Raw genomic sequence first — 23,112 nt, 5'->3', positions numbered from 1 at the left:
CTCGCCCCCTCCGTCCCTCTGTCTCCGTCTTCATCTCTCCAGAGAAATAGGGCACGGATCAGCCTGGCCCCCCGTGAGCCCCTTGCTTCCCCTCGGTCCGGCTAAACCTCCGTCCGCTATTTTCCGAAAGCTCCCGAAGGGCGAGGGACGCGCGCTGTGGTTCCGGCACCCTCTCCCCGGCGCCCGGCACAGCGCCGTAAGCCGGGCGCGGATGCTCGGGCCCTCGGGAGCCCCCGGCGATGAGTCCCCTCGTCTGACACGTCTCCCGCCCAGAGCAGGTTTTCGGTCAGGGGCGCGGCGGAGCGGGGATTAGGACCCCCGCGGCCCGGGCCCGGGAGTCGGGGCTCTGCCGCTTGTCAGCCGGGTGACCTCGGGCAGGTCACTTCGCTTCTCCGCGCCTCGGTGCCCTCGTCCGCCCGACGGGGAGGACGACGGGGAGCCCCGCGTGGGACGACCCGATTGCCCCGTGTCTACCCCGGGGCTTGGCAGTGGGAGGATGCGGATTCCAGTCCCGGCTCCGCCGCTTATCTGCCGGATGACCTCGGGCGAGCCGCTTCGCTTCCCTGGGCCTCAGCTCCCTCCTCCGTGACACGGGGACGGATGGAGACCGTCAGCCCCGCCCGGGGCCACCCGCTGACCCCGTGCCTACCCCAGCGCCTAGAACGGCGCCTGGCACGTCGTAAGTGCCTAACCGGTGCCGTGATTATCACGATAGGTAAATGCGGATACGTGCAGAGTGCCGTGGGGCTGGAGGTGGGTGTGTGTCGAGAGCTTCAAGGGCACGGATCCGAGCGCGGAGGTGACGACGATGATGGTGTCGGTATCGGTTAAGCGCTTAGCGTGTGCCGAGCGCCGTTCTAAGCGCGGGGGCAGACGTGAGGCGAGCAGGTCGTCCCGCGTGGGGCTCGCGCTCTCCGTCCCCGTCCCGCAGACGAGATGACCGAGGCACAGAGCGACAAAGCGACTTGCCCGCGGCCACGCGGCCGCTGAGCGGCGGACCCGCGGTTGGAACCCACCGCCTCTGACCCCCGGGCCCGGGCTCTTCCCGCTGCGCCGTGGGGAATGGGTGATGCGGAAGGGCGAGGGAGCCGGAGAGAAGCATCCGTGCATAAATCGATGAGTTGGATTAAAATCGGGCTCCGTCGGGGAAGCCTTGTCGGAGGAGAGGCGGTCTCGGCGAAGCGGGGAAGGCCGGCGGTCGGACGGGAAGGGGGCGCGTCGTGGGCGAGGGGGCGGCGGCCGAGAGGGCCGAGGTGGAGGTGGAGGGGGTAGGGGAGCGGAGGGCGCGGGCCGGGTGGGAGGAGGAGATTAATGATAACGTTACGACGACGCCGGTATCCGTTAAGCGCTCGCTCCGTGCCGAGCACCGTTGGGAGCGCCGGGGGAGATGCGGGGTCGTCGGGTGGTCCCACGCGAGGCTCGCGGTTAACCCCCGTGTTCCAGAGGAGGTCACCGAGGCCCAGGGCGGCGAAGCGACTCGCCCGCGGTCGCACAGCTGACGGGTGGCGGAGCCGGGAGTCGGACCCGTGACCTCCGACTCCCGAGCCCGGGCTCCTTGCGCCGCGCCGCTTCTCTTTAGCGGGATTGGCGAGGAGAGGTCGGAGGGGGCGAGGGGACGGACGGCTCCGAAGCCCGGGGCGGGGATCGCCGTGGATGGGCGACCGCTGGAGATTCTGGAGAAGTGGGGGAACGTGTCTTTGAGGAAAAATAATGATCCAGCCAGCCTTCGGAAGTCTAGACGGGAGCGGGGAGAGACGAGAGGCTGGGAGGGCGGCAGGGAGGCCGGCGCGGTGATGACGACGACGACGTCCGTATCCGTTGAGCGCTCGCTCCGTGCCGAGCACCCTTCGGAGCGCCGGGGGAGATGCGGGGTCGTCGGGTCGTCCCCCGCGGGGCTCCCCGGCCTCCATCCCCGTTTGCCAGACGGGGTGACCGAGGCGCAGAGAAATGAAGCCGCTCGCCCGCGGTCACACGGCTGAGTGGCGGACCCGTCATTAGAACCCGCCGCCTCCGACTCCCGAGCCGGATGAGGGATTTTCCGGATAAGGGAACTGAGGCGCGGAGAAGCGAAGTCCCGCGGCCCAGGAGCGGCGGGGCCGGGGTTCGAACCCGCGACCTCGGGCTCCCGGGCCCTTTCCACCGAGCCCCGCTGCTTCTCCGTTCGTATTTATTCACTTGAACGAGTTCTTTAAATTAATTAATTTAAAGCAATCGTAAATACGGTGAAGCGGCACTACACGCTGCACTCACCCGGGGAGCAAGAAATCGGTTCACGCGAAGCGTGTTCAGCGGCGTAAATACGAGCAAGGATGGTTCTACGGGGCCTTCGGTACGCCTCTCTCGAAATGACGGCGAGCGAGCGGACCTCTGAAACGTTTTGGGTTTCGCGATGATCTGCTGGGTCACCGCGGTTCAGATTTAAGGACTGAAACTAGGGCCGTGTTCAGATCGTTGCGTCCCCTCGGTCCCCGGTCCCCGCGACGCATTCTTTTCAAATCTAGCCGGCCGTCGATCGTTCGGACCCTGCCCGTTCCATCTGGGTCTCTCTCGGACTCTCCGCTCTTCCTCCCCTTTCCCTCCGGCAGTTTGCCCCCCGGTCATTTGGGCGTCCCTCCCGGAGGTCGGGAGGCGCGGCTCGGCGGAGGGGGCCCCGGGCTCGGGAGTCCGAGGTCGTGGGTTCGAATGCCGGCTCCGCCGCCTGTCAGCCGGGTGACCGCGGGCGAGTCCCTTTACCTCTCCGGGCCTCGCTTCCCTCGTCCGTCAAATGGGGATGAAGACCGGGAGCCTCACGGGGGACACCCCGATGACCCCGTGTCTCCCCCGGCGCTTAGGACGGTGCTCGGCGCATAGTGAGCGCTTCACGGATACCGACGTTATTATTAAAATCCCCCTCCGTCCCTCCCGCGTCCTCCTCGGCTCTCCGGGTATCCCCGGCGTGTCGCGGAAGGAGTAGGCCTCTCCAGATCCCCCCTCTCCGCCTGTGCTCCCGGCGCCGACGGCGCTCGGCTCATAGTAAGCGCTTAACCGATACGGTCGGCGTTGTTATCATTATTATTGATGATGATGATGATGATCATTGGCACCCCGGCAGGCACTGGTCCCTGTCCAGTGCTTGACGTAGAGTCAGCGCTTAATAAATACCATTATTTATCTTATCATCATCATCGCACCCGCTCCATCCTCGGCGCCCGCCTCCCTCCTGGTTTTGGGATACACCCCTCCCCTCGTCTCCGTCAGCAGAGGTCGTGGGTTCGGATCCCGGCCCCCGCCGCCTGTCGGCCGGGGGACCCTGGGCCGGTCACTTCACTCCTCCGGGCCTCGGTGATCTCATCCGTAAAACGGGGCTGAAGACCGGGAGCCTCCCGCGGGACGACCCGGTGGCCCCGTATCCCCCCCCCCCCCCCGGCGCTTAGAACGGTGCCCCGCGCGTGGTGAGCGCTCGACGGATCCGACGTCGTCGTTATTATTAACAGCAGCGTGGCTCAGCGGAGAGAGCCCAGGCTCCGGGAGTCAGAGGTCACGGCTCCGCCGCTTGCCAGCTGTGTGACCTGGGGCGAGTCGCTTCACTTCTCTGGGCCTCAGTTCCCTCATCTGGAAAATGGGGATCGAAGACCGGGAGCCCCCCGTGGGACATCCCGATTCCCCCGTGTCTACCCCGGCGCTTAGAACAGTGCTCGGCACATAGTGAGCGCTTAACAAATACCAACATTATTATTATTATTAGAGAGTCATCGGGTCGTCCCACGGGAGGCTCCCGGTCCTCGTCCCCGTTTTACAGATGAGGGAACTGAGGCCCGGAGAGTGAGGCGACTCGCCCGCGGTCACCCAGCTGACGGGTGGCGGGGCCCCGGAGTTCGAACCCGTGACCCCCCCCCCCCGACTCCCGAGCCCGGGCTCTTTCCACCGAGCCACGCGGCTTCTCTCTTCGTTACGTAACTGATGGTAGTCGTCGACGGCGGGAGCCGCGGTGTCCGGGCTGCCTTTCGGGGTCATGAATTAAGAACTAATCAATCAGGCGCCGAGTACAGTGTGCCTGGCCCCCGCTAAGCACTCAGATACCCTATTGGTACGGGGGTTACGATAACGATAAAAAATGGCGGTCTCTGAGTGCCCGTCGAGCGCCGAGCGCCGTCGGAGGCGATCGGGTTGTCGTCCCCCGTGGGGCTCCCCGTCCTCCTCCCCGTTTTCCAGACGAGGGAACCGAGGCCCAGAGAAGTGAAGCGCCCCGGGTCGCACGGGACGGCGGACTTGGCGACTCGCGGGGAGCGGCGGGCGGTAAACGGACGGCCGCTCCCGGGCCCCGAGGGGAGCCGCGAGGCCCGGGTTGACCCGAGGGCCGCGGGGGCCTTTCGGGACGGTGCCCGAAGCTTCTGGGCGGGGACGGCGATGGGTGGGTTGGCGACGTCCCCCCCTCCCCCCCCCCCCACCCAGCCCGGGCAGACCGCGAGCCCGCCGTCGGGCGGGGCCGGTCTCTCTCCGTTGCCGAATTGTCCGTCGCAAGCCTCGGCGCGGCGCTCCGCGCACGGCGAGCGCTCGGTGAACGCGGTCGGATGAATGAATTGGATTTCGGCGGTGGCCGGGGTTGGCCGAGATCCGCCTTTTCCTCTCCGTCCGGACCGCTGCCCCGTTAGCGCCGTCCCTCGGTCCTCTCCCGCCTGGACGACTGCGGCGGCCTCCTCTCCGATCTCCCGTCCTCCCGCCTCTCCCCGCTCCGGTCTGTGCTTCGCCCCGTTGCCCGGATCATCTCTCTACAGAAGGGCCCTGGGCCTGTCACCCCCCTCCTCGGAAACCCCCGGCGGTCGCCCGTCGACCTTCGCACGGAACGGGAACCCCTCGCTTCTGGCTTGGGGGCCGTCCGACCCCCGGCCCCCTCCCCCCCCCCCCCCCCCTCGGCCGCGGGCCGCACGCTCCGCTCCTCGGCCGCCGCTCGCCTCCTCCTCGCCCGGCCCGCCGTCGACCCCCGGCCCGCCTCCGGCCCGGAAGGCCCTCCCTCCTCCCGGCCGCCAACCACGCTTCCCCGCTTCAGAGCCCTCCTGAGACCTCGCCTCCTCGGGGAAGCCTTCCCGGATCGAGCCCCCCTTTTCCTCCGCTTCTTCCCTCCCCGTTGCCCCGACTCCCTTCTTCTGCTCTACCCCATCCCCGCGGCGCTCGTGTGTATGCAGATCTGTGTGTTATTAATGATGTGTGCATATCTACGACCCCGTCATCTATTTCGATGTCATCGAGGCCCATCTGCTTGTTTTATCTCGATGTCTGGCTCCCCCTTCTAGACCGTGAGCCCGGCGTCGGGTAGGGATCGTCCCTTTCCGTTGCCGAATTGTACTCGCCGAGCGCTCAGTACGGCCTTGTGCGCACAGTAAGCGCTCGGTGGCGTAGCTCAGTGGCAGGAGCCCGGCCTTGGGAGTCAGAGATGGTGGGTTTGAATTCCGGCCCCGCCCCTTGTCCGCTGGGTGACCGTGGGCGCGTCGCTCCGCCTCTCTGGGCCTCACTCGCCTCATCCGGAAAATGGAGATGACTGGGAGCCTCACGCGGGACGACCCGGTGACCCCGCCGGCGCTTAGAACGGTGCTCGGCTCGTAGTGAGCGCTTAGCAGATACCGACGTTATCATCATCATCATGTCCTGCCTCTGGCCTGGAGCCCCCTCCCCCTCCGTGTGGGCCAGGTGGTCACTCTGCCAACCTCCGAAGCCCCATTAAATTCACGTCTCCTCCGAGAGGCCTTCTTCCCCAGCCGAGCCCCCCTTTCCTCTACTCCCTGTCCCTCCCGTGTCACCCTTCCTCTTGGATTTGTACCCTTTTTCCACCCTGTCCTCGGCCCCGCAGCGCTCACTGTACGGAGTTGCGATTTATTCACCTGTGTTAATGCCCGTCTCCCCCTCTGAAATAAAAATGGTGGTATTCGTCAAGCGCTTACTCGGGTGCAAAGCACTGTTCTAAGCGCCGGGGGGGGGATACAAGGCCATCAGGTTGTCCCACGTGTGGGGTCGCGGTTTTAATCCCCATTTGACAGATGAGGCCACTGAGGCACCGAGAAGCGAAGTGACTCGCCCACAGCCCCAGAGCTGACAAGTGGCGGCCGGGATTCGCACCCGTGACCTCTGACTCCCAAGCCCGGGCCCTTTCCACCGAGCCCCGCTGCTTCTCTGGGCTGCGAGCTTGTTGAGGGCCGGTGATTTGATGGTTTCTCCTCCTGATGTACCCTCCCAGGCGCTTAAGACAGCGCTCCGCACGCAGTGTGCGCACCATGAATTCAGTGCGCCGCTCAAGTGCCGCGGACAGTGTGAGCGCCCGAGGGGTTGAAGCGGGGAAGGGATAGTTTGGGAAGGGCGAGGGAGGGGGAGAAGGGGTGAATCAGAGAAGGCCTCCTGGAGGAGATGAGGTTTCAGAAATGTTTTTGAAGATGGGGAGGGCTAGTGGTTTGATGGTTGTGAAGTGGGAGGGAGTTCCAGGAGGGAGGGTGTGGGCGAGAGGCCAGATGGTGTTGAGAGAAATGAGGATGAGGGGCCAGGAGTCGATTCTGAGGTCCGGGAGCGGATTTTGAGGTCCGGGAGCGGATTTTGAGGTCCGGGAGCGGATTTTGAGGCCCACGGGTGGATTTTGAGGCCCAGGAGTGGGTTTTGAGGTCCAGGAGTGGATTTTGAGGCCCACGAGTGGATTTTTGAGGCCCAGGAGTGAGTTTTGAGGCCCAGGAGTGAGTTTTGAGGCCCACGAGTGGATTTTGAGGTCCGGGAGTGAGTTTTGAGGCCCACGAGTGGCTTTTGAGGTCCAGGAGTGAATTTTGAGGCCCAGAAGTGGATTTTGAGGCCCACGGTGGACTTTGAGGCCCACGAGTGGACTTTGAGGCCCACGAGTGGATTTTGAGGCCCAGGAGTGGATTTTGAGGCCCAGGAGTGGATTGTGAGATCCAAGAATGAATTTGGAGGCCCAGGAGTGGATCTTGAGGTCCAAGAGTGATTTTTGAGGCCCGGGAGTGGATTGAGGAGACTAGGTAGACGTGGAACACCTAGTTATTCCAACTCCAATAAATAGGCATAGATGGTAGGGGAACGCACATTTATGAGCAGCGGTGTCCTCCTGGGCTCTGCGTTATTATTGTTTTTTTGCTTTTGAGGGGTTTGGCGCAGCAAAGACTCGAGCTCAGAGTAAACTTCCCAAATGTCCGACTTAAGTTTATCGCAGTCTTAGAATCAGAAAGTCTCTGGCTGCGCAAGCCTACTTTCTTTCAATTGAAGACTGAGATTCGTACTGAAGAAGAGATCTTTGAATCCTAGCCCCCCGCTCAAGCGGAGAAACGGGAAGTTGAGGTAAATTTGAATTCTGCCTTGTGTAAAAGTCACTTTCATAAACTGGTCAGCCAGCCTCTTAACTATTGGAGGTTCCCTTAGTTATTCAGAAAAATCTCAGGAAAATTCTCCGGTCCAGGGAGGGAAAACGATTTTCTGTCAGAGAGGCTGTCGGAGTGTTTGTTTAGAGGAGGCGTCTAGTTTCTTTTTACTGGAAGCGAGCGACGCTATTAGGACCGATCTGAGGGAAATGCCGACGTCTGGACGGGCTCTCCGAGCCTCCCGCCCGCCCCCTCCCCTCCCAGCCACCTGGTCGTGTTCCGCACTGTACCGTGACACTGATTCCGACGCCTTTTCTTTCCTTTCTCCTAGGTTTCGTTAAATGGTACCCAGTTTGCCGACAGCCCCGTCGTGTCAGAGTTCACAGCCGTTTCCCAGGTAGGAGCAGTGAGACGGGGCCGTCTGGACGACGCCTGTTAATCTTCGGGAGCGAAACCTTGGGGCCGCCGCCGTCGTTAGCTCGGTGGCACGGTCCTGGCGAATTGAGGCATTGGGGTGTTTTATGGGTGTAGCCATTATCCAAGCGTTTTGAACGGAACGGGGGGGGGGGGGGGGCTAAATTAACGATAACCAAAGCTGGGAACGGATAGGAGTAGCAGGAAGATCCATTTTTAATTTCCAAGGTGCATTAGGGACAGAGCCCCAGACGGCTTTGCCAAATAAACGCGACTTGAGCGTTCCGACGATTTCCATTTCAGTCATTCTTCCCCAGGAGGGGGCCGTCGGATTCATTCGTTCAGTCGTATTTAGTGAGCGCTTACTGCGTGCAGAGCACTGGACTAAGCGCTTGGAACGGACAGGCCGGGAACAGATAGAGACGATCCCTGCCCAACGACGGGCTCACGGTCTAATCGGCTCAAACCAGAGGCCGGGCTCTTCTCTAACCCCGGGTTTCTGGGTCACTCTCAGCCGAGGCGGGATTTTTCCTCTCCGAGTAGTCCCTTCCCTCCTAGTCTCCCTCTCCCTACCCCGCCAAGCCTGCCGTTTCGGGAAGCATTTCCATTTTGCCGGTTAGTCACGTCATTCAGTGCTAACGTGATTATCTACTTAGCTATCTCTCAATAAACTCTTGGTAGAGTTTTACATTCCCCCCCCCCCCAAAAAAAAATAGAAATTGGGTAATTAAGTAGTAGCCCGGTGAGGTATATCAGCCTTTTAAATCTTAATTGAAGAGACTGCCAATCATGATAACGGTGGTATTCAGACCGTACTAAGCACTGGGGTAAGGATAGTCGGGTGGGAAACGGTCCCTGCCCCACGTGGGGCCCTCAGCGTGAGTAGGACGGAGGGGCGCTCCCCATTTCACCAGTGAGGGAACAAGGCACAGAGAGGCCAAGTCATCTGCCCAAGGTCACCCAGCAGGCGAGCGGCAGAGCCGGGACGGGAGCCCAGATCCTCTCCCTCCCAACCCGTGCCCTTTCCGCTAGGCTTGGTGGCTTATTTGTGTTCCAGAAATTGCAAACCCCTGGCTAGTTTTGAAATTTTTATAACTTGCACACACACATTCATTCACTCAGTTGTGTTTATTGAGCGCTTACTGTGTGCCAAACCCCGTACTGAGCGCTTGGAAAGTACAGTTCGACAATAGAGACAATCCCTGTCCACACTGGCTCTGCAGTCCGAAATCTGTCTGTCTGTCTGTCCGTCTGTCTGTCTGTATGTAATAATGGTGGTATTTCTTAAGTGCGTACTATGTGCCAAGCACCGTTCTAAGTGCCGGGGGTATACAAGGTGATCAAGTGGTCCCACGTGGGGCTCACAGTCTTCATCCCCATTTTACAGATGAGGTAACTGAGGCTCCGAGAAGTGAAGTGACTCGCCCAGAGTCACCCAGCTGACAAGCGGCGGAGCCGGGATCAGAACCCATAACCTCTTACTCCCAAGCCCGTGCTCTTTGCACTGAGCCAAGCTGCTTCTGTTGTTGGTATTTTTTGTTAAGCGCTTACTATGTGCAGAGCACCGTTCTGAGCGCTGGGGTAGATACAGGGAAATCAGGTCGTCCCACACGAGGCTCACAGTTAATCCCCATTTTCCAGATGAGGTGACCGAGGCACCGAGAAGTGAAGTGACTCGCCCGCAGTCACGCAGCCGACGAGCGGCAGAGCCGGGAGTCGAACCCGTGACCTCTGACTCCGAAGCCCAGGCTCTTTCCATCGAGCCACGCTGCTTCCCAAGGTGTTCCCAATATGTATATATATATATATATATATACGCGCATATATATGTAATATATGCGATATAGTATATATATTATTATGTTCATCCATTCAATGGTATTTATTGAGCACTTACTATGTGCAGAGCACTGGACTAAGCGCTTGGAATGTACAGATCGGCAACAGATAGAGACGGTCCCTGCGCCCTGATGGACTTACAGTTGAATTTATATTTTATATATAGTATTTATACAGATGTGTATATATATATATACATACACATATACATATGCGTATATATATATATATATATACACACTTGTATCCATCTATTTATATATGTAGAACATCTCAGTGTCTCAAAGATTAGCAGACCCAAAACCAACTTCACAGAGTTTCAGTAGCGTGCCTTGACCCCCTAAGATTAAGAGATTTCTGTGCTCTGTGCCCAATTGTTGAATCCGTCCGAACGTAGGCGAAAAAGGGAAAGATTTCCCTTTCTTTTCCCTTTTAAGCTGTCCAAACCCGCACCTTTCCCGCAGCGGCATCTAAGGAGGGGAGGGCCGTGGTCACTGGCTGAGTTCCCGGCCCCCGGCCCTCCGCTCCCCGGAGCCGAGGGGGCCCCGGCCCACGGCGACCCACCCTCGGCTCGGCCCACCTGGGGCTCGGCGGGGCGGGGAAGGGGCTCCCGGGAAGGTCAGAGCCTCATCCGGGGCCGAGGCCCCGGCAGACGGGGGCGGGTGGTTCCAGGCGCTGGCAGCGGCGTGGCCTAGTCGCTACGGCGGCGACGAGGAAGAAGAATAATGATAACGTCGGTATCCGTTAAGCGCTTGCCGTGTGCCGAGCGCCGTTCTAAGCGCCGGGGGAGGTCCCACGTGAGGCTCCCGGTCCTCATCCCCCATTTGACAGCCGAGGGACAGAGAAGTGAAGTGACTCGCCCACGGGCACCCGGCTGACGAGGGGCAGAGTCAGCAGCGTGGCTCAGTGGCAAGAGCCCGGGCTTGGGAGTCAGGGGTCATGAGTTCGAATGCCGGCTCCGCCCCTCGTCAGCCGGGTGACCGTGGGCGCGTCACTTCACTTCCCTGGGCCTCACCGACCTCATCTGGAAAACGGGGCTGAAGACCGTGAGCCTCACGTGGGACCCCTGATGACCCCGTCCGTCTCTCCCCCAGCGCTCGGAACGGTGCTCGGCGTACAGCGAGCGCCCAACGGACACCGACGTCATTATTAGAGCCCGGGCCCGGGAGTCGGAAGGACCTGGGTTCTAACCCCGGCTCCGCCACGTGTCTGCTCTGTGACCCCGGGCAAGGCATTTCACTTCTCTGGACTCACTTCCCTCAGCTTGGGAAATGGGGATTGAGGTCGCGGGCCCCATGTGGGACGGGGACCGCGTCCGGGGCGGTTTGCTTGGATCCACCCCAGCGCGCGGTACGGTACCTGGCACGTGGTAAGTGCTGAATCCATAGCAACGTTATAATAATTCCATAGTAATAATGACGTCGGTATTCGTTAGGCGCCCGCTCTGTGCCGAGCACCGTTCTGAGCGCGGGGGGAGGTGCGAGGCGATGAGGTCGTCCCCCGAGGGGCTCCCGCTCTTCATCCCCATTTTCCGGATGAGGTCACTGAGGCGCAGAGAAGTGAAGTGACTCGCTCACGGTCACCCGGCTGCCGAGTGGCAGAGCCGGGAGTCGAACCCACGACCTCTGACTCCCAAGCCCCGGTTCTTTCCGCCGAGCCCCGCTGCCCGGTGGCTCTCAGACGTTCCTCCTCCCCCGCTCCCTTCCGCGTCGCCCCGGCGCTCGGATTTGCCCCCTCCGATCGCCCTCCCTCGGTCCACGCGGCTCTCACCCGCCCGGCCTCGCTCGGTTCGCCCCTGTGAGCCTCTGTCTCCCCGGCTGGGCCGTAAGCTCGCCGTGGGCGGGGAGCGGGTCTCGCCGCTTAGCGGAAGGCGTCCGGGCTCGTGAGTCAGAGGACGCGGGTTCCAGTTCCCGCCTCCGCCGCTCGTCCGCGAGCCGCTCGGCTTCCCTGTGCCTCAGTTACCTCGTCTGGAAAATGGGGATTAAGACTGGGAGCCCCTCGCGGGACGGCCTGATCGCCTTCTGTCTCCCCCAGTGCTCAGAGCATGGTAAGCGCTTAGGTACCCTCGTGATTATTATTATCGTTACCAACTCTGCTAGAGCGTGTTCTCCCAAACCCTTCCCAGACTGAGCCCCGCCATCTTCCCCTGCTCCCCCTCTCCGTCGCCCCGACTCCCTCCCTTTGCTCTACCCTCCTCCCCGGCCCACGGCACCTGCGTGTATATTTACATTTGTTTTGTTTTATTTGTTCTGTCCGCGAGGTGTCCGTCCCCTTGCTTCTGTCGGTTGCTGTCGTTTTTGTCCGTCTCCCCCGATCAGACCTTAAGCCCGTCGGCGGGCGGGGACCGTCTCTGTCTGTCGCCGATCTGTCCGTTCCAAGCGCTCGGTCCGGTGCTCTGCACGTAGTAAGCGCTCAATCAGCGCTACTGAATGAATGAACGAATGAATGTGCGTGGTTATACTTACGATCCTGTTTATTTTTTCCTCAACGAGGTGTGCGTATCGACGATTCTCTTCGTAATGATGTTGCTACTGCCCGTTTACTTGTTTCGCCGTCCGTCTCCCCCCCTCCGGACTGTGAGCCCGGTATGGGTGGGGATTGCCTCTCTCTGTGGCCGAATCGTACCCTCCGAGCGCTCAGTACAGTGCTCTGCTCACCGTAAGCTGATTTTGATGTAGATATATCTATATTCTATTTACATCGATGTCTCCCCACCCCCCCACCCCCCCCCCCCCCGACCGTGAGCCCGTTCGGGGCAGGGATTGTCTCTATCTGTTGCCAAATCGTACTTCCCAAGCGCTTAGGACGGGGCTCCGCGCACAGTAAGCGCTCAGTAAATACGATCGAGTGAATGAACGAAACGCTCAGTCGAGCGCTGCGCGCACGGCAAGCGCTCGGTAGATACCGAGGATTGATTTTTTTCCACGTGTCTGGGCTGGGAGGGACCTAAGGGGAAAAAGAATCCCCAACAAAATCCGGGATGTGATTCCTGGAGGTGTAATGAGTCTTGAGGTCGTTCAGGTAGGGGGTCCGTCCAGGTTGGGGGGTTAGAAGCGTCCCTTGGGACCCCTCCCCCGTCGGAAACTCGGGCCCGGGCAGGACACCGGCCTCGCACCCGGGAGGGGGCAGATAAAAGACTCCGGGTGTCGCTCGGGAGACGGCGGACTTCTCAGACCGGGGCCCCCCGCCCCCCCGGTCGGCGTCTTGACCGGAAACTCCGGTTATCGGCGTCGCTCGCTCGCCTCCCGACGTCCGCGTGCGCGGCTGCCCGCCCGATGCCCCGTCGGGCCCCCGGGTTGGGTGGCGCGGGGGCCCGCCCCGGGCCCCGACGGACGTCCGAGCGTTTGTCGCCCCTCGCAGACGCCCTTCACGTTCGGCTTGGGCCAGAGGGCGCCGTACACGACGGGCGAGCACTGCCTCCTCTGCCGAAGCGAGCGCAAGGATCCCGCCCCGGCCGAGAGCGGCGCGAAGAATTCCGGCAAGATGGCCCCGTCCGCCCCCCCGAAAGCCAACAGCACGCTCCACCTGCCGCTCTGGGTCTGCCCCGACTGTCGGCGGACGGTGGAGAAGGAGGAGCGGCACGGGGCCCTGCAGCCGCCTGCCGTCGTGGTGAGTCCGCGGGGGCCCGGGGCGGGCCCGGGGGTCGGACCGGGGCGGGGCGGCGGGCGGCGGGGCCGGCCCGCCCCCTCCTGTCGTGGAGGAGCGGCGTGGCTGGGCGGAAAGAGCCCGGGCTGGGGAGGCCTGGGTTCAAATCCCCGCTCGGCGGCCGTGTGACTTCGCTTCTCCGGGCCTCGGCGCCCTCATCTGGAAGATGGGGATGAGATCTGCGAGCCCCGGGTGGGACAACCCGATCGCCTTGTATCCTGCCCTGCGCTTAGAACGGCTGCTTGGCACATAGTAAGCGCTCCGCGGCGCGGCTCGGGGGAAAGGGCCCGGGCTTCGGAGTCGGTCGACTCCCGGCTCTGCCGCCCGTCAGCCGTGTGACCGTGGGCGAGTCACTTCGCTTCTCTGCGCCTCGGTTCCCTCATCTGTAAAATGGGCATTAACCGTGAGCCTCGGGTGGGGCGGCCCGATGACCCCGCATCTCCCCCGGCGCTCAGAACGGTGCTCGGCACGTAGCGAGCGCTTAACGGATGCCGACGTTATCATCGTTAACGAATGCCGTCGTCGTCGTCGTCGTCGTCATCATCGTCTCGTCTCGCCGTCCTCCCGCTCCGACCCGGCCCGCCCACGTAGCTCCTCTAACGCCGACCTTCTGGCCGTCCCCCCCGCCCACGGCGGTCTGCCTCGCCGCCGACCTCCGGCCTGGGACCCCCTCACTCCCTCCCGTCCGACCGCGCCTCTCCCCCTCCCTTCACGTCCTTAGCAGCGGAGGCGCGCCGTGGCTCGGTGGACAGAGCCCGGGCTCGGGAGTCGGAGGTCACGGGTTCTGATCCCGGCTCCGGCCGTTTGTCAGCCGCGTGACCCGGTGCGAGTCACTTCGCTTCTCTGGGCCCCGGTTCCCTCGTCCGTCAAATGGAGATTGAAGACGGCGAGCCCCACGTGGGACGAGCCGCCCGGCGCTTAGGAGGGCGCTCGGCGCTCGTGGCTCAGCGGACGGAGTCCGGGCTTGGGAGTCTAAAGGTCATGGGTTCTAATTCCGGCTCTGCCCGTTGTCTGCTGCGTGACCTTGGGCAAGACACACATTTCCCCGTGCCTTGTTATCCCATCTGTAAAATGAGGATTAAGACTGTGAGCCCCACGTGGGACACCTGATTACCTTGTACCACCCCGGCGCTTAGAACGGCGCTTGACGCGTAGTAGGCGCTTAACGGGGCCGTAATTATTATCGAGGAGTTTACGGTGGCCTCTCTGGACATCCTCACCTCTCACTTGCCCTCTCGCACCTTGTCGTTCACCGTCTCCCCACCAGCTCCACAGCATCTGTGTACCTGTTGTCTTCCCACGCCCCCGGACTGTAAACCCGCCGCGGGCAGGGATCGTCCCTCTCTCTGGCCGAATCGTACTTCCAGGCGCTCAGTCCAGTCCTCTGCACCCAGTGGGTCCTCAGTAAATACGAACGAATCGATCCGTCCGTCGTATCTGACCGTGAGCCCGTCAGAGGGCAGGGACCGTCTCTGTCCGTTGCCGACTTGTCCGTTCCACGCGCTCGGTCCAGCGCTCTGCACGCGGTAAGCGCTCAGCAAATACTGTTGAATGAATCTGAGCGCTTACCGTGTGCGGCGCTCTGTGCCCAGGCCCTGGGAGAGCACAACACGGGCGAGATATTCATTCATTCATTCATTCAGAAGTATTTACTGAGCGCTTACTAGGCGCAGAGCACCGGACCGAGGGCTTGGAATGGACAGATCGGTGACGGGTAGAGGACGGTCCCCGCCCTTCGACGGGCTCGCGGTCTGATCGGGGGCGGGGGGGGGGACGGACGGGGGGACGGGAACGATGGCGATAAATAGAATCGAGATGGACACGCCCCCTCGCCCGCACCGACCTCGGCGTCCGGAGACAGCCGTCGCCTTCCGTTGACGGCCGTCTCTCCCTCTCGACTTTAAATTCGCTGCGGGTGGAGGAGGTGGCTTCCGCCCGTGCTGTATCGGCCAGAGCTCTGCGCGCAGGGAGCGCTCGATGAGGACGACCCGTCGATTCTTTCTGCCCTTTTCCTCCGTGGACCCCGTCCCCTCCCAGCTCTTCTGCTGCGGGGAGGGCTCCCCGGCCGGCGTCTCGCCCTCCCTCCCGGCGGAAAGAGCCCCGAGGGCCTCTGGCCCGGATCCCCTCCTCGTCTTTCCTCCTCTGTTTCATTTCTTTTTATGCTATTCGTTAAGCCCTCGCTACGGGCCGCGCACCCTTCCCGGCGCCGGGGTAGATACGGGCCGATCGGGTGGTCCCCCGTGGGGCTCGCCGTCCTAATCCCCGTTTTACGGCCGAGGTACCTGAGACGCGGAGAAGTTAAACGACTCGCCCGAGGTCACGCGGCCGCCACGTGCGGAGCCGGGATCGGAACCCCCCCCCCCCGTCCCCCGACTCCCGAGCTCGGGCTGTCGCCACCGGGCCGTGCCGCTTCTCAGAGGCCTGTCCCACACGGGGTTCACGGTGCGGAGGAGGGAACTGAAGGCCCAGAGAAGAATAGTGATGGTGATCGTGATAAGGATGGTATTTAAGGGCCCGCGCTCTAGGCCAAGCGCCGTTCTGAGCGCCAGGGTAGATACGAGTTAGTCAGGTCGGACACGAAGGGCTCACGCTCTCAATCCCCGTTCTACAGATGAAGTCACTGAGGCCCGGAGAAGTGAAGTGACTAGCCCAAGGTCACACAGCGGACCCGCGGAGGAGCGGGGATTAGAACCGCCGACTTTCCGACTCTCCTCGAAAGCCACGCTCCTCCTCCTCCTCCTCCTCCTCCGTGTTTTTCCTCCTCCCGCGCCCTTTCCTCGAAGCGGGCGTCCCCCGAGGGCCGCGCGGCCGGGCCCCCTCCTCGTCTTCCCTCCGCGCGGGCATCCCCACGGGGCCCCGCGCTCTTTCCCGGCGCCGCTCCGCTCGCCCTCCGTGGGAGTCGGCCCCGCTCCCGGGACGTCCCCCCCCGCGGCCCGCGTGCGGCCGGCTGCCCGCCCTCCCCGCCGAGGCCTGACCGCTCTCCCCTGCCGTCTCGCGTTTTCCCTCGTCTCCGGGACGCCTCCACCGGGGCGGGCCCCCGGGCGCGTCCAGCTCGGCCCTCCTCCCAAGCCCGCCCCTCCTCCTGACGTCCCCCTTCCCGAAACCCACCGCCCGGGGCCGACCTCCGACCCCTCGCGGGGTCTCGACTCGCCGCGTTCGGGTCGGCGTGAAAACCAGCCGGCTTTTCCTCCGCCGCGGTCTTGGATCCCAGGCCCGAGCTCCGGCCGCCAGACCTCGCCGGGGCCGACCCGATTCTCTCGGCTCCGCCTCGGCGCCTGGCACGGCGCCCGACGCGTAACAGAGCGGCCCGGCGCGGTGGAGGACGGGACGGGGCCCCGGGAGGCGGGAGGTCGGGGGTTCTCATCCCGGCTCCGCCGCGTGTCCGCGGTGTGGCCTCGGGCGAGTCGCCTCTCCGTGCCGCCCTTCCCTCATCTGGAAGAAGGGACGGCCGAGCCCCATTTGCTTGCATCCGCCCCAGCGCCGAGTACGGGGCCCGGCGCGTAGCGAGCGCTTTGAGCATTCGCTTTAAACAAATGCTTTATTTACCTGCTTTAAACAGATAAATACTTTATTGTCAATTATTAGTTTAATAATATTATTATTACTTTATTATTAAATACTTGATTTTATACTTTATTAGAGTATTTGCTTTAAACAAATACTACAGTGATTAAATACTACGTTCTTGCTACTTTATATTCAAACACCGTATATATATATATATATATACATATATATATAAAATACATATATGTAGAATCATAGATTCAGAAGGAGCGCGGTTCAGTGGAAAGAGCCCAGGCTCGGGAGTCAGAGGTCGCGGGTTCGACCAGCTCTGCCACTCGTCGGCCGTGTGACCGTGGGCGACTCGCTTCGCTTCTCTGGGCCTCAGTGACCTCATCCGTAAAATGGGGATGAAGACCGGGAGCCTCGCGTGGGACGACCCGATGACCCGGGATCTCCCCCCGGCGCTTAGAACAGTGCTCTGCACGTAGTAAGCGCTTACCAAATACCAACGTCGTTATTATACGAGCGTTCTATATTCGTCAGGAGATTCCTGATGGAATTCCAGGAGCAGCCTCCTGACAGATCTCCCTCCCGGAAGCCTCTCCGTTTCCCCGGCCCCTGCCCGGATCTGCCCCCCAGGGGGTCGGACCGCAGCTCTCCACTGCTCCAACATCTCCTGTGGCTTTCCCTTCCTCTCGGCATCAAGGGACGCTCTTCCCCTTTGGCTTTCGAGCCTCACCGATCAGTCGGTCGCATTTACTGAGCGTTCGCTGGCTGCCGAGCGCTGTATTTAGCGCCTGGGCGCGTACGCTAACCCGGCCGGGCGGGGACCGTGTCCGCCAACTCCGTATCGTTGTACCCTTTAGAAGAGACGCAGCTCGGCTTAATGGATAGAGCGCCGGCCCGGGAGTCGGGGGACGCGGGTTCGGATCCCGGCTCAGCGCTCGTCTGCTGTGTGACCTCGGGCAGGTCACGTCACACCTCTGGGCCTCAGTCACCTCACCCGGGGATTAAAACGGTCAGCCCCCCGCGGGACGTGGATCGCGTCCGACCTCGTCAGCTCGCGTCCGCCTCGGCCTAAGTGCCAGAACGTCGCGATCGCCGAACAGATAGCACAGAAAAAAAAAGGGTGACGACGATACGGTATAACAGAGTCGGCAGAAAGATTCCCTGCCCTTAAGGAGCTTCCGGAAGAGGGGGAGGCCGGCTCGTTCTCGTGTATTTGCCGTCCGGCTGCGGCTCCCCAGCCGGGACTCCTCGCTGCTTCTGAGCTCACGTTCTTCTCGCTCTTCGCACTCGCCTCTCTCGTCTCCGGCCAGTCGGTGCATCCCGTTTCCCCCTTCCCGGAACACCCTCTCCCTTCCCAGTAATAATAGTGACGGCGTCATTCGATTATTCTGTCGTTCTGGGGGGGGGGGGGGCGCGAGGTAATCAGGTCGTCCCACGTGGGGCTCACGGTCTTCATCCCCATTTTACAGAGGAGGTCACCGAGGCCCAGAAAAGTGAAGCGACCTGCCCGAGGTCACGCAGCCGACAGGCGATGGAGGCGGCATTCGAACCCGTGACCTCTGACCCCCCCCCCCCCCCCCCGAGCCCGGGCTCTTTCCACTGAGCCACGCTGCTTCGTAGCCGTCGGACCACAGCCCTCTCCGTCCGCAGAGCTCTCCGAGAGCCCGCTTCCCCTAAGGGGCGCTCCCCGTTCGCCACCCGCTCTCCCTTGCAGCGGCGACCCGGCGTCCGTTGCCGAATCGGACGTTCCGAGCGCCTAGTCCGGTGCTCCGCACCTCGTGAGCGCTCGGTAGATACCGTTGAGTCGGTTCGGCCGGGGCCGCGGACCCCGTTTCGGCCTTTTCAGGTCAACCCGTGGGCGGAAGTCACTTCGGATCGAATGAGCGGCTCATCCATCGGTGGCGTTTACCGAGCGTTTACTGGGGGCGGCGCCCTGTACCGAGCAGTGGGAGGGCGATGACGATGATAACGTCGGTATCCGTCAAGCGCTCACTGTGTGCCGAGCACCGTTCTAAGCGCCGGGGGGGGATGCGGGGTCATCGGGTTCGTCGTCTGATGATCTCTGGGGGAGATACGGGGTCATCGTCATTAGGTCACATCCCTGTCACCGTGGACCATCCTTCCGGTCTCTCAGGCCCGCGACCTCGGGGTCACCTTCCACTCGTCTCTCTCGTTCACCCCACGCATCCCATCCGTCACCGGGACCAGCCGGTCTCACGTTTGTAATATCGCCAAGATCCGCCCTCTCCTCTCCACCCTAACGGTTACCCTACCGCCGCGGGCTCTCGTCATATCCCGGCTAGACTACCGCGTCTGCCTTCCCCCCGATCTCCCTTCCTCGCGTCTCTCCCCGCTCCGGCCTATCCTTCGCTCCGCCGCCCGGCTCGTCTTCCCGCAGAGACGCCCCGGGCCCGTCGCTCCCCTTCTTAAAAACCTCCGGCGGTGGCCCCCGTCGACCTCCGCACGAGACGGAAACTCCTCACTCTGGGCCTCGAGGCCGTCCAGCCCCCGGCCCCCTCCTCCCTCTCCTCCCTCCTCTCCCTCCCCCGCCCGCCCCGCTCCTCCGCCGCCCGCCTCCTCGCCGTCCCCCGGCCTCTCCCGTCCCGCCGTCGACCCCCGGGCCGCGTCCCCCCCCGCGGTCGCGGAACGCCCTCCCTCCTCGCCTCCGCCGGACTCGCTCTCTTCCCCCCTTCGAAACCCTGCTTGGAGCTCACCTCCTCCGGGAGGCCTACCCACGCTGAGCTTCCCCTTTTTCCTCTGCTCCTTCTCTCCCCCCCCTCACCTCCCCTCAGCTAAGCCCCCTTTTCCCCCGCTTTCCCTCTGCTCCTCCCCCTCTCCCTTCCCCTCCCCTCAGCAATCTGCTCGTCTGTTCATTTGTATATATCTCTGATTCCCCTATTCATTTTGCTGATGAGATGTCCGTCACCTTGATTCTATTAATTTGCGATTGTTCTGATGAGACATTCGTCCCCCGATTCTCTTTATCGCCACCGTCCTCGTCCGTCCGTCTCCCCCGATCAGACCGTGAGCCCCTCAGAGGGCGGGGACCGTCTCCGTCTGCTACCGACCTGTCCGTTCCGAGCGCTCGGTCCGGTGCTCTGCACGTAGTAAGCGCTCGGTAAGTACTAGTGAACGAACGAACGAACGAATCAGCCTGTCCCACTTGGGGCTCACGGTCTTCATCCCCATTTTCCAGAGCAGGTCACTGAGGCACCGAGAAGTCGAGTGACCCGCCCAAAGTCGCAAGGCCGACGGGCGGCGGAGCCGGGATTAGAACCCGCGACCTCCGACTCCCAAGCCCGGGCTCTTTCCACGGAGCCACGCTGCTTCTCAGCACAGCAGAGTCGGTAGGCGTGCCCCACGCCCCACGGTGAGCTTACGGTCTGGAGAACCCGAAGGATGCGTACGGACGTACGTGAGTGCGCGTCCACGTGCCCGTACGTAGACGGCAGTCCCCCTTTACAGTTCTCCGCGGGCCGATTCGTCCCCTCTACTCTGTTGGAGGAGCGGCGCTGGCTCCGTGGCCAGAGCCCGGGCCTGGGAGTCAGAGGTCGTGGGTTCGAATCCCGGCTCCGCCACCTGTCAGCTGTGGGACTGTGGGCGAGTCACTTGGCTTCCCTGCGCCTCAGTTCCCTCACCTGTAAAATGGGGGTGCAGACGGCGAGCCCCACGCGGGACGACCCGATGACCCCGGATCTCCCCCGGCGCTTAGAACGGTGCTCTGCACGTAGTGAGCGCTTAACAGATGCCAACGTTATTATTATTATTATTATTATTTATGCCTTTCATCCATATGTTTCCAGACCCCCCCCCCCCCACCCCCCCCACTCCTATCAGTTGTAACTTTGGCATCCTTCCCTCTCTCGCTGTTCGCATCAGTAATTTCCAAAAGCTCGTTACCGATGTGAGATTTTCCACTCCTTGCGGGCGGGGACTGGAGTCTCTTCCTTCGGGGTACACTCCCAGGCGCTCAGTACCCTGTATCTCCCCCAGCGCTTAGAACGGTGCTCTGCGCATAGTAAGCGCTCAACGAATACCAACGCTATTATTACTATTATTATCGTTCCACATACGTTGGGCACTTAAATACTCTCGATTTTTGTCTCCCCCCCCCCCCCCCCCCCCCCCCCCGACCTAGTCGTGGGCTGCGTATTCAGGAATCGTCCTAAAATCTCCCGGGATCGTTGGATCGGTGGTGTCTGTCGAGTGCTTACCGCGTGCGGGGCACTGTACTTAAGTACTCGGGAGAGTGCAGTGCAGCGGAGTCTCTAAGCCCGTTCCCTGCCCGCAACCGGTTTCCGGTCTAGGGGAGGAGACAGTAATGTAAATAATGATAATGATCACGGTGTTCGTTAGGCGCTTCGTATGTGCCAGACGCCGTACTGAGCGCCCGGGGCGGGTATAAGCAGATCGGGTGGGACGCAGTCCCCGTCCCACGTGGGGCTCCCGGTCTCAATCTCCGTTTTACAGATGAGGGAACCGAGGCCCAGAGAAGTGAAGCGACCCGTCCGGGGCCGCGCGGGAGACAGTAGAATGACGACGACGATGGTATTAAAGTGCTCACTGTGTGCCGAGCCCCATTCCGAGCGCCGGGGTAGATGCAAGGTGTTCGGGTTGTCCCGCGTGGGGCTCGCAGTTTTAATCCCCGTTTTCCAGCTGAGGTCACTGGGGCCCGGTGCAGTGACTTGCCCAAGGTCACACATCTGACGAGCGGCGGAGCCGGGATCAGAACCCCCCGACCTCTGACTCCCGAGCCCGGACGCTTTCCACTGAGCCACGGGGAGCCGGGATTATTCATTTCATTCATTCATTCATTCACTGAGCGCTTACTATGTGCGGAGCACCGTACTAAGCGCTTGGAACGGACAGTCGGGCGACAGGTAGAGCCCGTCCCTGCCCATCGACGGGCTCACGGTCTAATCGGGGGAGACCGACGGACAGAAGCAAGACAACTTAATCACGATGAATAGAATCAACGTTAACAAAATAAATAGGGTGATAGATAACGTATCCAAATGAGCAGAGTGCCGAGGGGAGGGGAAGGGAGAGGGGGAGGAGCAGGGGGAAAGGGGGGAAAGGGGGCTCAGCTGAGGGGAGGCGAAGCGGGGGCAGAGAAGGGAGCGGAGGGAAAAGGGGAAGCTCGGCGTGGGAAGGCCTCCCGGAGGAGGTGAGCTCTCGGTAGGGCTTCGAAGGGGGGAAGAGAGCGAGTCCGGCGGAGGCGAGGAGGGAGGGCCTTCCGGGCCGGGGGCCGGGGGTCGGACCCGTGGCCTTCCGACCCCCGGGCCCGGGCTCCGTCCGCTACGCCGTGCCGCCTCTCGGGTCGTAAAGATCACCGCCGGCGACGTCCGTAAGTACCGTGATCCTCCGGGACCTCACCGCCGCGTGGGCTGGCCAGCGGATTCGGACCGTCCCCTTGCACGGGACTCTCGTCCGTCTCCCGTTTTCCCGTCGAAAGTAAGAGGCGGGGCGTCTGTCGTTGTGTTTCCCCAGAGCCAAGATTTCCTTTTGCACGCACCTCTCGGAAATGGCGGATCGCAGCAGGAATCGGTCGGAGGAGGGAGACTGGCCGTGGGAGCTCCCGCCGGGCCCTCGGCGGAGCCGAGTAACCCCACCACGCCGTCGGACGTCGCGTGTAACTGTGAGGCCTGTAACGAGCGCAGGTGAGAAACCCGCTCCGCCCTCCTCCCCCCCCCCCCCCCCGCCGAAACCAGGATCCGGGTCTGGGAGCCCCGGGGTTTCAGGGCGCGGTGAGTGGAGGCGGCCCGTCGGTCAGTCGGAGCAACCCCCAGGACCCTCGGGGATCTCCGTCGCGGGCCGCCGTCCTCTCCAGAGGGGCAGACGTTCCTTGGGTCGGCCCCGGGGGGCGGGGCCGCCCCGGGCGGAGGTGGCGGGGGCCGTGGGACCCGGAGGGCGGGACGTCCCCGTCCCCCCCCCCCCCCGCGTCCCCTCCTCCCCCTCCCCCCTTCCCGTTTTGGAATCCGGTCGGAAGGATCCTCGTCGACCTGGTAACCGCGGCAGGGAGGAGACAGTGATGGTACCTTCGGGTTGGCCCAAGCCCCCGGGAGCTCCCACGGGGCAGCGCGTTCGCTCGTTCGGTCGTATTTATCGAGCGCTCGCTGCGTGCGCTTGGGAGAGTACGCCGCAGCGGTAAACAGACACATTCCCTGCCCACGGCGAGCTTAGGGTCGGGGGCGGGTGAGGAGTCAGACGTTAACGTGCCGGAACAGATACCGGACGAGGACGTGATGCGGGCCGGGAGCGGGGAAGAACCAAGGGAGCAAGTCAGGGCCGCACAGAAGCGGGTGGGAGAAGGGGGAAGGGGGGCTTAGTCGGGGAAGGCTTCCCGGGGGAGCGTGTCCCGGCCAGAAATCCC

The 23,112-nt window shown here is 62.5% G+C and overlaps 1 protein-coding gene across 4 annotated transcripts in view; it reads left to right on the top strand.

Moving 5' to 3' along the window:
- The window catches only part of FAM193A (family with sequence similarity 193 member A), a 178,073-nt gene that overhangs the window by 54,461 nt on the left and 100,500 nt on the right, over positions 1–23,112 (top strand). For 2 of the 4 annotated variants that reach the window (XM_039911954.1, XM_029062570.2), the window contains exons 1-2: positions 12,960–13,187; positions 22,230–22,399. In XM_039911954.1, the coding sequence (XP_039767888.1) occupies positions 13,062–13,187; positions 22,230–22,399 (296 nt within the window). In that variant the 5' untranslated portion in view covers positions 12,960–13,061. Of the gene's footprint in view, positions 1–7,656; positions 7,723–12,938; positions 13,188–22,229; positions 22,400–23,112 lie in introns of those variants that run through there. The other 2 variants (XM_029062573.1, XM_039911955.1) reach the window with 2 other exon arrangements.

This window comes from Ornithorhynchus anatinus, chromosome 4 (assembly GCF_004115215.2).
Source record: "Ornithorhynchus anatinus isolate Pmale09 chromosome 4, mOrnAna1.pri.v4, whole genome shotgun sequence".
Lineage (NCBI taxonomy): Eukaryota > Metazoa > Chordata > Mammalia > Monotremata > Ornithorhynchidae > Ornithorhynchus > Ornithorhynchus anatinus.
The sequence above is the reverse complement of the archived record's forward strand: the minus strand, read 5'-3'. Positions and strand labels throughout refer to the sequence as shown.